The sequence below is a fragment of the Oncorhynchus mykiss genome, chromosome 27 (genome assembly GCF_057628025.1).
Source record: "Oncorhynchus mykiss isolate SJ-2025 chromosome 27, ASM5762802v1, whole genome shotgun sequence".
Classification (NCBI taxonomy): domain Eukaryota; kingdom Metazoa; phylum Chordata; class Actinopteri; order Salmoniformes; family Salmonidae; genus Oncorhynchus; species Oncorhynchus mykiss.
In genome coordinates, this window is record NC_143048.1 from 51122411 (window position 1) to 51137325 (window position 14915).

The 14915-nt window shown below is 40.2% G+C and overlaps 1 protein-coding gene across 1 annotated transcript in view; it reads right to left on the reverse strand.

Moving 5' to 3' along the window:
- The window catches only part of LOC110519322 (contactin-5), a 533080-nt gene that overhangs the window by 79149 nt on the left and 439016 nt on the right, over positions 1–14915 (reverse strand). Inside the window, exons 17-18 of the mRNA XM_036964829.2 lie at positions 12893–13042; positions 10178–10248 (exon numbers count right to left, since the gene is read on the reverse strand). Of these exons, the coding sequence (XP_036820724.2) occupies positions 10178–10248; positions 12893–13042 (221 nt within the window). The remainder of the gene's footprint in view (positions 1–10177; positions 10249–12892; positions 13043–14915) is intronic.

Genomic DNA, 14915 nt, shown 5'->3' on the forward strand with positions numbered 1-14915 from the left:
TAATGTACTTCATAGACCTGTATAATGTACTTCATAAACCTGCATAATGTACTTCATAGACCTGCATACTGTACTTCATAGACCTGCATAATGTACTTCATAGACCTGCATAATGAACTTCATAGACCTGCATAACGTACTTCATAGACCTGCATAATGTAGTTCATAGACCTGCAAAATATACTTCATAGACCTGTATAATGTACTTCATAGACCTGCATAATGAACTTCATAGACCTGCATAACGTACTTCATAGACCTGTATAATGTAGTTCATAGACCTGCAAAATATACTTCATAGACCTGCATAATGTACTTCATAGACCTGTATAATGAACTTCATAGACCTGCATAATGTACTTCATAGACCTGCATAATATACTTCATAGACCTGTATAATGAACTTCATAGACCTGCATAATGTACTTCATAGACCTGCATAATGAACTTCATATACCTGTATAATGTACTTCATAATGTACTTTATAGACCTGCATAATGTACTTCATAGACCTGTATAATGTACTTCATAATGTACTTGATAGACCTGCATTATGGACTTCATAGACCTGCATAATGTACTTCATAGACCTGTATAATGTACTTCATAAACCTGCATAATGTACTTCATAGACCTGCATACTGTACTTCATAGACCTGCATAATGTACTTCATAGACCTGCATAATATACTTCATAGATCTGCATAATGTACTTCATAGACCTGCATAACGTACTTCATAGACCTGCATAATGAACTTCATAGACCTGCATAATGTACTTCATAGACCTGCATAACGTACTTCATAGACCTGCATAATGAACTTCATAGACCTGCATTATGTACTTCATAGACCTGCATAATGAACTTCATAGACCTGCATAATGTACTTCATAGACCTGCATAATGAACTTCATAGACCTGTATAATGTACTTCATAGACCTGCATAATGAACTTCATAGACCTGTATAATGAACTTCATAGACCTGCATAATGAACTTCATAGACCTGCATAATGTACTTCATAGACTTGCATAATGAACTTCATAGGCCTGTATAATGTACTTCATAATGTACTTCATAGACCTGCATAATGTACTTCATAGACCTGCATAATGAACTTCATAGACCTGCATTATGTACTTCATAGACCTGCATAATGAACTTCATAGACCTGCATAATGTACTTCATAGACCTGCATAATGAACTTCATAGACCTGTATAATGTACTTCATAGACCTGCATAATGAACTTCATAGACCTGTATAATGAACTTCATAGACCTGCATAATGAACTTCATAGACCTGCATAATGTACTTCATAGACTTGCATAATGAACTTCATAGGCCTGTATAATGTACTTCATAATGTACTTCATAGACCTGCATAATGTACTTCATAGACCTGTATAATGTACTTCATAATGTACTTCATAGACCTGCATAATGTACTTCATAGACCTGTATAATGTAGTTCATAGACCTACATAATGTACTTCATAGACCTGTATAATGTACATCATAATGTACTTCATAGACCTGTATAATGTACTTCATAATGTGCTTGATAGAAATGCATAATGTACTTCATAGACCTGCATAATGAACTTCATAGACCTGCATAATGTACTTCATAGACCTGCATAATGAACTTCATAGACCTGCATAATGTACTTCATAGACCTGCATAATGTACTTCATAGACCTGTATAATGAACTTCATAGACCTGCATAATATACTTCATAGACCTGCATAATGAACTGCATAGACCTGTATAATGAACTTCATAAGAATAGCCATCACTGACAACATCTGTTCCCTCACTCCACACTTACCTTCAACTGCCCTCATTTCATGTCCTACAGCTTTGTTCACTTGACAATGCCTCATTTCCTCACACAATCACAAAACTGTGTCCCAAATGGCACACTAATTCCTATATAGTGCACTACTTTTAAAAATGACTTGGTCAAAAGTAGACCACTATATAATGAATAGGGTTCCATTTCAGACGCAACCTACCTCTATCCCCATCTCTATCCCCACTACTCTTCAGATAGAGCCAAAGGTGCTCTCTCGGCTGACAAACATTCCACCCTAATATAGCGAGCGGTAACATGGAGGGAGATTGATGAAGGGAAAGCAGATGTTCCTAAACATCCCTGCATGGCTTTATGGGGGATTGGATGGAGACAAAGTTAATAATCATTACTCCTCTCTATGGAGACCACGACCTCATAATCATTCATTCTGCTGCAGATAAGACATAAAACACAGGCACCACACACTAACTAAAAACTAACAAAAACACAGGCACAACACACACTAACTAAAAACTAACAAAAACACAGGCACAACACACTAACTAAAAACTAACAAAAACACAGGCACCACACACACTAACTAAAAACTAACAAAAACACAGGCACAACACACACTAACTAAAAACTAACAAAAACACAGGCACCACACACACTAACTAAAAACTAACAAAAACACAGGCACCACACACACTAACTAAAAACTTACAAAAACACAGGCACCACACACACTAACTAAAAACTAACAAAAACACAGGCACCACACACACTAACTAAAAACTAACAAAAACACAGGCACCACACACTAACTAAAAACAAACAAAAACACAGTCTGCAAACAACAATACAGTCAAACAGATGTCGACAAACATCTAACAGCTTCCAATAATGTTGTCGTAACAAGTCCTCAGAAACATCACTTACTACCACTTGATAGGACATAGTCTGGTCTGAGATGGTACCAAATATTACCATATCACTTTTCACTAAATAACAGCTAAATATCAACCCGAAACTGACTAATGTATTAATCAAATCCCTACTGACCATTACTTTGTGTACAACGAGGGGAAAAACAACTGTACATTGAACCATAGATTAATCTAATCAATGATTATTTATTAACGCTTTTCCAAAGCATTTAACATAGTAAAAGGAGGACTTACCGTAGCAACTGTTTTGATATGCCATTAAGCCATACAGTATGGCAGAAGCATATATTATGATGGATTGACATTCATATGCAATCTGTTGTGAGGTTATTCTTAGGTACTGTATGTTGCTGTGTCCTTGAGGATATCAGATCACCATATTCTCCAATACAGTGTCATTACAGTATATCTTCCCCTGGAGAAAGAAGCCTTACACTCCTCATTCATAATGAGTGGGACTGACTGTAAACGAATGCTCATTAACCACACATGACATAAGATCACACGTGTAGGAGGTACATACACTCCTTAGACACACTCATTCCTGACATGCTTAGGAACCAACACGCATCGTCCATCAACTACACTTAATGAAGTTGAAATATCTGACAAGAATTCCCCAGCAACGGTGAGAGGTACCTAATGAATGACACACAGAGCCCTTTACATGATTATCAGTCTCCAGTCCTCTCCATCACACTGGGGTTTCTGGACTGAAGTTTGACAGTGTAAATTCATCTGGGAGCAGCCAGAGCCAAAACTGTAATTTAGAGATATGGTGGTTCTGAGAGAATGCCGCTGACAACCGCGTTGGGACACTGAGGCAAATCATACTCTTATCAAACCACTTTTTTTTCAATGTCTCAATAGACTTTAGAGTAGAGTAAAAAGTCAGCCAGCTTCAAGATGTGAGTACCAGTAGCTTCAGGATGTGGGTACCAGTAGCTTCAGGATGTGGGTACCAGTAACTTCAAGATGTGAGTACCAGTAGCTTCAGGATGTGGGTACCAGTAGCTTCAGGATGTGGGTACCAGTAGCTTCAGAATGTGGGTACCAGTAGCTTCAGATTGTGGGTACCAGTAGCTTCAGAATGTGGGTACCAGTAGCTTCAGAATGTGGGTACCAGTAGCTTCAGAATGTGGGTACCAGTAGCTTCAGAATGTGGGTACCAATAACCTCAGAATGTGGGTACCAGTAGCTTCAGAATGTGGGTAACAGTAGCTTCAGAATGTAGGTACCAGTAGCTTCAGAATGTAGGTAGGTATCTGTCACTTTAGGATGTAGGTATCAGTAGCTTTAGGATGTAGGTATCAGTAGCTTCAAGATGTAGGTATGTATGTTTGCTTTCTTGTCACTTAGAGCCGTATTTGGACTTGAGACCTATGCACTTAACTCACATTTATACCTCCTGTTAACATGAATTAATGATTTAGGTGAGTTGTACACACTTATCTCATCTCTGAATCAGGCACATGGGGTTTGAGATAATCGCCTTACAGTGGATTGCGAAAGTATTCACCCCCCTTGGCGTTTTTCCTATTTTGTTGCATTACAACCTGTAATTTAAACCTGTTAGAGCTCTAGGGGCGCTATTTCATTTTTGGATAAAAAACGTTCCCGTTTTAAGCGCGATATTTTGTCACGAAAAGATGCTCGACTATGCATATTCTTGACAGTTTTGGAAAGAAATCACTCTGAAGTTTCAGAATCTGCAAAGATTTTGTCTGTAAGTGCCCCAGAACTCATTCTACAGGCGAAACCAAGATGATGCATCACCCAGGAATTAGCAGAATTTCTGAAGCTCTGTTTTCCATTCTCTCCTTATATGGCTGTGATTGCGCAACGAATGAGCCTACACTTTCTGTCGTTCGCCCAAGGTCTTAGCAGCATTGTGACGTATTTGTAGGCATATCATTGGAAGATTGACCATAAGAGACTACATTTTCCAAGTGTCCGCCTGGTGTCCTGCGTCGAATTCGGTGCGCAATTGCCAGCTGCTTCTACTTTACCATTTGATTCAGGGGAGAAAGCATGTGTCCAAGAACGATGTATCAATGAAGAGATATGTGAAAAACACCTTGATGATTGATTCTAAACAACGTTTGCCATGTTTTCAGTCGATATTATGGAGTTAATTTGGAAAAAAGTTTGCGTTTTGAGGACTGAATTTTTGGATTTTTTTTGGTAGCCAAATGTGATGTATAAAACGGAGCTATTTCTAATACACAAGGAATCTTTTTGGAAAAACTGAGCATCTGCTATCTAACTGAGAGTATCCTCATTGAAAACATCAGAAGTTCTTCAAAGGTAAATGATTTTATTTGAAGGCTTTTATGTTTTTGTTAATGTTGCGTGCTGGATGCTAACGCTAATGCTAACGCTAAATGCTAACGCGAAATGCTAACGCTAGCTAGCTACTTTTACACAAATGATTGTTTTCCTATGGTTGAGAAGCATATTTTGAAAATCTGAGATGACAGTGTTGTTTACAAAAGGCTAAGCTTGAGAGATGGCATATTTATTTCATTTCATTTGCGATTTTCATAAATAGTTAACGTTGTGTTATGCTAATGAGCTTGCTGATAGATTTACACAATCCTGGATACAGGGGTTTTTTCATAGCTAAACGTGACGCAGAAAACGGAGCGATTTGTCCTAAACAAATAATCTTTCAGGAAAAACTGAACATTTGCTATCTGAGAGTCTCCTCATTGAAAACATCTGAAGTTCTTCAAAGGTAAATGATTTTATTTGAATGCTTTTCTGTTTTTTTGTGTAAATGTTGCCAGCTGAATGCTAATGCTAAATGCTACGTTAGCCTACAATACTGTTACACAAATGCTTGTTTTGCAATGGTTGAGAAGCATATTTTGAAAATCTGAGATGACAGTGTTGTTAACAAAAGGCTAAGCTTGAGAGCTAGCATATTTATTTCATTTCATTTGCAATTTTCATGAATAGTTAACGTTGCGTTATGGTAATGAGCTTGAGTCTGTATTCACGATCCCGGATCCGGGATGGGGAGATCAGAAAGGTTAAATTGATTTCATGTAATGGACAAAAATGTCAAAATTGGTGAAGCATAACACCACTTTTTTTTATAGTGGTGCATGCATATCTGTTCACCCCCTTTGCCATGAAAGCACTAATTAAGATCTGGTGCAACCAATTACCTTCAGAAGTCCCAGTAGTTCAATAAAACTGATATTTTTGACCATCAAGGAAAATACTATGTTTGGCACAAAACCAACACCTCTCATCACCCTGAGGACATCACCAGTTTTTCATTGGCAGGGACTGGGAAACTGGTCAGAATTTAAGGAATGATGGATGGTGCTAAATACAGGGAAATTCTTGAGGGAAACCCGTTTCAGTCTTTCAGTCTTCCAGAGATTTGAGACTGGGACGGAGGTTCACCTTCCAGCAGGACAATGACCCTAAGCATACTGCTAAAGTAACACTTGAGTGGTTTAAGGGCAAACATTTAAATGTCTTGAAATGGCCTAGTCAAAGCCCAGACCTCAATCCAATTGAGAATCTGTGGTATGATTTAAAGATTGCTGTACACCAGCGGAACCCATCCAACTTGAAGGAGCTGGAGCAGTTTTGCCTTGAAGAATGGGGAAAAAATCCCAGTGACTAGATGTGCCAAGCTTATAGAGACATACCCCACCAGACACTTGCAACTGTAATTGCTGAAAAATAGTGGCTCTACAAAGCATTGACTTTGGGGGGGTGAATAGTTATGCGTGCTCAAGTTGTTTTTGTTGTTGTCTTATTTCTTGTTTGTTTCACAATAACAAATATGTTGCATCTTCAAAGTGGTAGGCATGTTGTGTAAATCAAATGATACAAACCCCCCAAAATCAATTTCAATTCCAGGTTGTAAGGCACCAAAATAGGAAAAATGTCATGGCGGTGAAAACTTTCGCAAGCCCCTGTAAATGAAGATGATACAGACTAATTGTATACTCAGATGGCCCCTTCCCGAATGTTGTGTTAAATGCTCTACAACAAATATTTCTTAGTGTCCAACAAGCTTTCTCTGCCCTTAACCTTGGTCGGAACACCTCCAAAATGAAGGTCATGTGGTTTGGTAAGAAGAATGCCCCTCTCCCCACAGGTGTGATTACTACCTCTGAGGGTTCAGAGGTTGAGGTAGTTACCTCATACAAGTACTTGGGAGTATGGTAGGACGGTACACTGTGATTCTCTCAGCACATATCAAAGCTGCAGGCTAAAGTTAAATCTAGACTTGGTTTCCTCTATCGTAATCACTCCTCTTTCACCCCAGCTTCCAAACTAACCCTGATTCAGATGACCATCCTCCCATGCTAGATTAGGGAGATGTAATTTATAGACCGGCAGGTAAGGGTGCTCTCGAGTGGCTAGATGTTCTTTAGCATTCAGCCATCAGATTTGCCACCAGTGCTCCTTATAGGACACATCACTGCACTTAATACTGTTCTGTAAACTGGTCATCTCTGTATACCCGTCGCAAAACTCACTGGTTTATGCATATTTATAAAACCCTCTTAGGCCTCACTCCCCCCTATCTGAGATATCTACTGCAGCCCTCATCCTCCACATACAACACCCGTTCTGCCAGTCACATTCTGTTAAAGGTCCCCAAAGTGAACACATCCCTGGGTGGCTCCTCTTTTCAGTTCGCTGCAGCAAGCGACTGGAACGAGCTGCAACAAACACTCAAACTGGACAGTTTTATCTCAATTTGTTCATTCAAAGACTCAATCATGGACACTCTTACTGACAGTTGTGGCTGCTTTGCATGATATAATGTTGTCTCTACCTTCTTGCCCTTTGTGCTGTTGTCTGTGCACAATAATGTTTGTACAATGTTGTGTTGCTACCATGTTGTGCTGCTGCCATGTCTTGTTGCTACCAAGTTGTTGCCATGTTGTGTTGCTGCCATGCTGTGTTGTTGTCTTAGGTCTCTCTTTATGTAGTGTTGTGTTTCTTGTTGTGATGTGTGTTTTGTCCTTTATTTAATTTATGTTTCATCCCAGCCCCCGTCCCCACATGAGGCCTTTTGCCTTTTGGTAGGCCGTCATTGTAACTGACTAGTTAAATAAAGGTTAAATATTTTTTTTACAAATGAGCTAACTGATTGCATATCCACTTTATAGGAATTTATAGAATATAAAAAAAAATATAGAACCTAGCATCTAATTTGGATCAAACTGTTTTCTAACAATGAAATAGGAATCCAAAGAAAGGGTAAAAAGCCTTCCACGGACCCCAACAACAAATACAAAGTATCAGTTCTCTAGGTCTAACAGTACGGAGGTGCTTCTTGGAGTATTATTTCTTCATCCTGTATTCTCCGTGAAATTGGTGATGTTTTTTCCCTGTTCAGAGAAATTAGTCATTGAAGTTGTTAGGTAGAGTTGAAGTCGGAAGATAACATACACCTAAGCAAAATATATTTAAACTCAGTTGTTCACAATTTTTGATATTTAATCCTAGTAGAAATTCTCTGTCTTAGATCAGTTAGGATCACCACTTTATTTTAAGAATGTGAAATGTCAGAATATTAGTAGAGAGAATGATTTATTTCATCTTTTGTTGCTTTCATCACATTCCCAGTGGGTAAGACATTTACATACACTCAATTAGTATTTGTTAGCATAGCCTTTAAATTGTTTAACTTGGGTCAAACGTTTTGGGTAGCCTTCTACAAGCTTCCCACAACAAGTTGGGTGAATTTTGGCCCATTTCTCCTGACAGAGCTGGTGTAACTGAGTCCTTCTTGCTCGCACATGCTTTTTCAGTTCTGCCCACAAATTTTCTATAGGATTGAAGTCAGGGCTTTGTGATGGCCACTCCAATAACTTGACTTTGTTGTCCTTAAGCCATTTTGCTACAACTTTGGAAGTTTGCTTGGGGTCATTGTCCATTTGGAAGACCCATTTGCGACCAAGCTTTAAATGTCTTGAGATGTTGCTTCAATATATCCAGATAATTTTCTTCCCTCATGATGCCATCTATTTTGTAAAGTGCCCCAGTCCCTCCTGCAGCAAAGCACCCCCACAACATGATGCTGCCGCCCCAGTGCTTCACGGTTAGGATGGTGTTATTCGGCTTGCAAGCCTCCCCTTTTAATTGTTTCAACAGACCAGAGGACATTTCTCCAAAAAGTACGATTTTTGTCCCCATGTGAAGTTGCAAACCGTAGTCTGGCTTTTTTATGGTGGTTTTGGAGCAGTGGCTTCTTCCTTGCTGAGCGGCCTTTCAGGTTACGTCGATATAGGACTTGTTTTACTGTGGATATAGATACTTTTATACCGGTTTCCTCCAGCATCTTCACAAGGTCCTTTGCTGTTGTTCTGGGATTGATTTGCACTTTTCGCAGCAAAGTACGTTCATCTCTAGGAGACAGAACGTGTGTCCTTCCTGAGCGGTATGACGACTGCGTGGTCCCATGGCGTTTATACTTGCGTACTATTGTTTGTACAGATGAACGTGGTACCTTCAGGCGTTTGGAAAATGCTTCCAAGGATGAACCAGACTTGTGGAGATCTACAATTTTTTTCTGGGGTCTTGGCTGATTTCTTTTGATTTTCCCATGTTGTCAAGCAAAGAGGCACTGCGTTTGAAGGTAGGCCTTGAAATACATCCACAGGTACACCTCCAAATGACTCAAATGATGTCAATTAGCCTATCAGAAGCTTCTAAAGCCATTACATCATTTTCTGGAATTTTCCAAGCTGTTTAAAGGCACAGTCAATTTAGTGTATGTGAACTTCTGGCCCACTGGAATTGTGATACAGTGAATGGAATTGTGATATAAATGAAATAATCTGTCTGTAAACAATTGTTGGAAAAATGACTTGTGTCATGCACAAAGTAGATGTCCTAACCGACTTGCCAAAACTATAGTTTGTTAAAAAGAAATGTGTGGAGTGGTGGAAAAACAAGTTTTAATGACTCCATCCTAAGTGTATATGAACTTCCGACTTCAACTGTATACTGTATGTCCCATCCTACATTCTGTTATTACCATGTTTTGACCACTAGATGGTGCAGCTCCAGTTTTTCTTTTTTTAGGCGTGCGGGTTCCGTCCGTGGCTTTGGATTCCACATCTTACTTACTTACTTAGACAAAATTTTACTGCAAATCAGATGTTGGGTACTTTATGTATTGGATATTATATGAACTAAATTAAAATTGCCAATTTGGGTGCAATCAATTAGCTTAATCTCAGAGATCAAATTACATTTCAATAAAATAATGTTGCAGGAATGCTTATCTGTTTCTAACTACAGAAATGATTTCAGAACCATTTGAGATGGTGGATGTCATGGCTTGCTGAAATGTGTTTGCTAGGACAGTGTTGTTGTGGAGTGTGGTTAATGTTGGACAGGGTGGTTTAAGACTATGATGTGAAAACAGGGCGTTACCTCCCAGGAGATGACCAGTTCATGCCTGCGGCCGTTCCCTCCACTGACGTTAGCTGGGACCACCGAGGGGACTGCAGGACAGAACAATAACACATATATTAATTATGCGAGAAATAGCGGTGTAAACACATTTATGAGCAAATATGAATACAATAACCATCAAAGCAAAGTAAACTTGTAGTCACGCGATGACATGGTGTGTGGTCCTCCCACTACTACACGGGAAACCATGCAGTTCATTAAGCCACACATGAAATAAGTTATGAAGAACTTCACAGGGTGGTGAAAGTGCACTGGGATCTTAATGCTCTTTTACAATAAATATTGAGGGTCTTATTCTGGTGACATGATCATCGATGCTTGACTACCGTTTGACACACACAACAAAACCATAAAACCAAAACCATAAATAACCATACCACAAAAACAATACAACATTTGCAAACATTTCCACAAACATGAATGACATCACACTTGCTCTGTTTTTGTTTGTTCAAACAGGTGCCATTAATACAGGTAACGAGTGGAGGACAGAGGAACCTCTTAAAAAAAGAAGTTACAGGTCTGTGAGAGCCAGAAATCTTGCTTGTTTGTAGGTGACCAAATACTTATTTTCCACCATCATTTGCAAATAAATTCATAAAAAAATCCTACAATGTGATTTTCTGGATTTTTTTTCTCATTTTGTCTGTCATAGTTGAAGTGTACCTATGATGAAAATTACAGGCCTCTCTCAACTTTTTAAGTGGGAGAACATGCACAATTGGTGGCTGACTAAATACTTTTTTGCCCCACTGTATATACTGCAGTATGTAGACACCCCTTCAAAATATACTGTATACACAGCAGTATGTGGACAACCCTTCAACATATACTATATATAGTATATATACAGCAGTATGAGGACACCCCTTCATATAGTATATATACAGCAGTATGAGGACACCTCTTCATACACTATATATACAGCAGTATGAGGACACTTCTTCATACACTATATATACAGCAGTATGTGGACACCCCTTCACAATATACAGCAGTATGTGATCACCATTTCAAATGAGTAGATTTGGCTTTTTCAGGCACACCATTGCTGACAGGTGTATCAAACCAAGCACACAGCCATGCCATTGCCATAGACAAATATTGTCACTAGAATGGCCCGTACTGAAGTGCTGAGTGACTTTCAACGTTTCAAACAAGTCAGTTAGTCAAATTGACTTTCAACGCCACCTTTCCAACAAGTCAGTTAGCTAAATTGACTTTCAACGTTTCAAACAAGTCAGTTAGTCAAATTGACTTTCAACGTTTCAAACAAGTCAGTTAGTCAAATTGACTTTCAACCTTTCAAACAAGTCAGTTAGTCAAATTGACTTTCAACGCCACCTTTCCAACAAGTCAGTTAGTCAAATTGACTTTCAACGTTTCAAACAAGTCAAATTTACTTTCAACGCCACCTTTCCAACAAGTTAGTTAGTCAAATTTCGCCCTGCTAGAGCTGCCCCCCAGGCAACTGTAAGTGCTGTTATTGTGAAGTGGAAATGTCTTGGAGCAACAACGGCTCTGCCACAAAGTGGTAGGCTACAGAACGGGACCGCAGAGTGCCGAAGCGCGTACCGTAAAAAGCGTCTGTCCTCAGTTGTAACACTCCCTACCGAGTTCCAAACTGCCTCTGGAAGCAAAGTCAGCACAATAACTGTTTCTCGGGAGCTTCATGAAATGGGTTTCCATGTTCAAGCTTTAGCACACAAACCTACGATCACCATGTGCAATGCCAAGTATCGGCTGGAGTGGTGTAAAGCTCGCCGCCATTGACCTCTGGAGCAGTGGAAACGCGTTCTCTGGAGTGATGAACCACACTTCATAAACTGACAGTCCGACGGATTAATCTGGGTTTCATGCATAGGGCCAACTGTAAAGTTTGGTGGAGGAAGAATAATATCTGGGGCTGTTTTTCATGGTTCGGGATAGGCCCCTTAGTTCCAGTGAAGGGAAATCTTCACACGACAGCAATAAATTAAATGTATTTATAAATCCCTTTTTATATCAGCCGATGTCACAACATGCTATACAGAAACCCAGCCTAAGACCCCAAACAGCAAGCAATGCAATGACATTCTAGACAATTCTGTGCTTCCAACTTTGGGAAACAGCTTGGGGAAGTCCTTTTCCTGTTTCCACATGACAATGCCCCCAGGGCACAAGGTGAGGTCCATACAGAAATGGTTTGTCCAGATCAGTGTGGAAGAACTTGACTGGCCTGCACAGAGCCCTGAACTCAACCCCATCAAACACCTTTGGGATGAATTGGAACGCTGACTGCGAGCCAGGCCTAATCGCCCAACATCAGTGCCCGACCTCACTAATGCTCTTGTGGCTGAATGGAAGCAAGTCCCCTCAGCAATGTTCCAACATCTAGTGGAAAGGCTTCCCAGAAGAGTGGAGGCTGTTATAGCAGCAAAGGTGGGACCAGCTCCATATTAATGCCCATGGTTTTGGAATGAAGTGTATGTAGTGTATATAGTGTGTAGTGTATATTCTATATTGTAGTGTATATGTAGTGTATATTCTATATTGTTGTTATTATGTATGTAGCCTTCTTTAAGGGGATCATTAGGATACCGTTGAGAGTAAGAAGGTCCTTTTAGTGGGAGTTAACTTCTTCTTTGGTAAGTAGGAAACACACACACACGGACACACAGACCGAGGAGTTACCTGCTTCTTTAGTCCGGACCCCTCTGGATGGGGCACTGGGGTCTCCTGTCCCGATAGCGTTACTGGCCACCACCCTGAACTCATAGTCCACCCAGGGGTTGAGCTCCACAGCCATGGCTGACTCCATGTCCCCTGTCACTGGCTCTGGGTCTGGAGAGGATGGAGGGAGAGGAGAGATATAGATATACAGAATAGATACACAGAATAGATATATATATATATATATACACAGAATATATATAGATATACAGAATAGATATAGAAAAACAGAATAGATATACAGAATAGATATAGATATACATAATAGATATACTGTAAGAGGGTGCCCATGGTTACGGATTTAGGGTTGTACCTGGTTGGTTCCTTGATCATTTGTGTGAGATTGAGGGCATCTAGTTTAGATTGTAGGATGGCCGGGGTGTTAAGCATTTCCCAGTTTAGGTCACCTAACAGTACGAAGTCTGAAGATATGGTGTCCAGGGCACAGCTGGGGGCTGAGGGGGGTCTATAACAAGCAGCAACGGTGAGAGACTTATTTATAGAAAGGTGTATTTTTAAAAGTACAAGCTCTAATTGTTTGGGCACAGAACTGGATAGTTTGACAGAATTCTGCAGGTTATCTCTGCAGTAGATTGTTTATTTATTTTCCCTTTTGTACTTTAACCATTTGCACATCGTTACAACACTGTATATATACACATACGCGAATCTGACCATCAACCCATGTTAGATAAAACCGCGACTCGGCAGTGAAGAGCACTTTTTGCCAGTCCTGGCTGGTCCAGAGACGGTGGGTGTGTGCCCATAGTCAACGTTGTTACCGGTTATGTCTGGTGAGGACCTGCCTTACAACAACAGGCCTACAAGTCCTCAGTCCAGCCTCTCTCAGCCTATTGCGGACAGTCTGAGCACTGATGGAGGGATTGTGCTTTCCTTGTGTAACTCAGGCAGTTGTTGTTGCTATCCTGTACCTGTCCCGCAGGTGTGATGTTCGGATGTACCGATCCTGTGCAGGTGTTGTTACACGTGGTCTGCCACTGCGAAGACGATCAGCTGTCCGTCCTGTCTCCCTGTAGGGCTGTCTTAGGCATCTCACAGTACGGACATTGCAATTTATTACCCTGGCCACATCTGCAGTCCTCATGCCTCCTTGCAGCATGGCTAAGGCATGTTCACGCAGATGAGCAGGTACCCTGGGCATCTTTATTTTGGTGTTTTTCAGAGTCAGTAGGAAGGCCTCTTTAGTGTCCTAAGTTTTCATAACTGTGACCTTAGTTGCCTTTTGTCTGTAAGCAGTTAGTGTCTTAACGACCGTTCCACAGGTGCATGTTCATTCATTGTTTATGGTTCATTGAACAAGCATGGGAAGTAGTGTTTAAACCCTTTACAATGAAGATCTGTGAAGTTATTTGGATTTTTACGAATTGTCTTTGAAAGACAGGGTCCTGAAAAAAGGATGTTTCTTTCTTTGCTGAGTTTACAATTACATATTGGTACATTTAATGTAACCTCTTACATTAAATGTACTACCAGCATATCTACTTCCTCCCATTCCCCATGTCTTCAGATAACTGCCCAGAACTCTGTTCTTATCAAGTCTCCCATTCCCCATGTCTTCAGATCACTGCCCAGAACTCTGTTCTTATTAAGTCTCCCATTCCCCATGTCTTCAGATAACTGCCCAGAACTCTGTTCTTATCAAGTCTCCCATTCCCCATGTCTTCAGATCACTGTTCTTATCAAGTCTCCCATTCCCCATGTCTTCAGATCACTGTTCTTATCAAGTCTCCTATTCCCCATGTCTTCAGATCACTGCCCAGAACTCTGTTCTTATTAAGTCTCCCATTCCCCATGTCTTCAGATAACTGCCCAGAACTCTGTTCTTATCAAGTCTCCCATTCCCCATGTCTTCAGATCACTGTTCTTATCAAGTCTCCCATTCCCCATGTCTTCAGATCACTGTTCTTATCAAGTCTCCTATTCCCCATGTCTTCAGATCACTGCCCAGAACTCTGTTCTTATT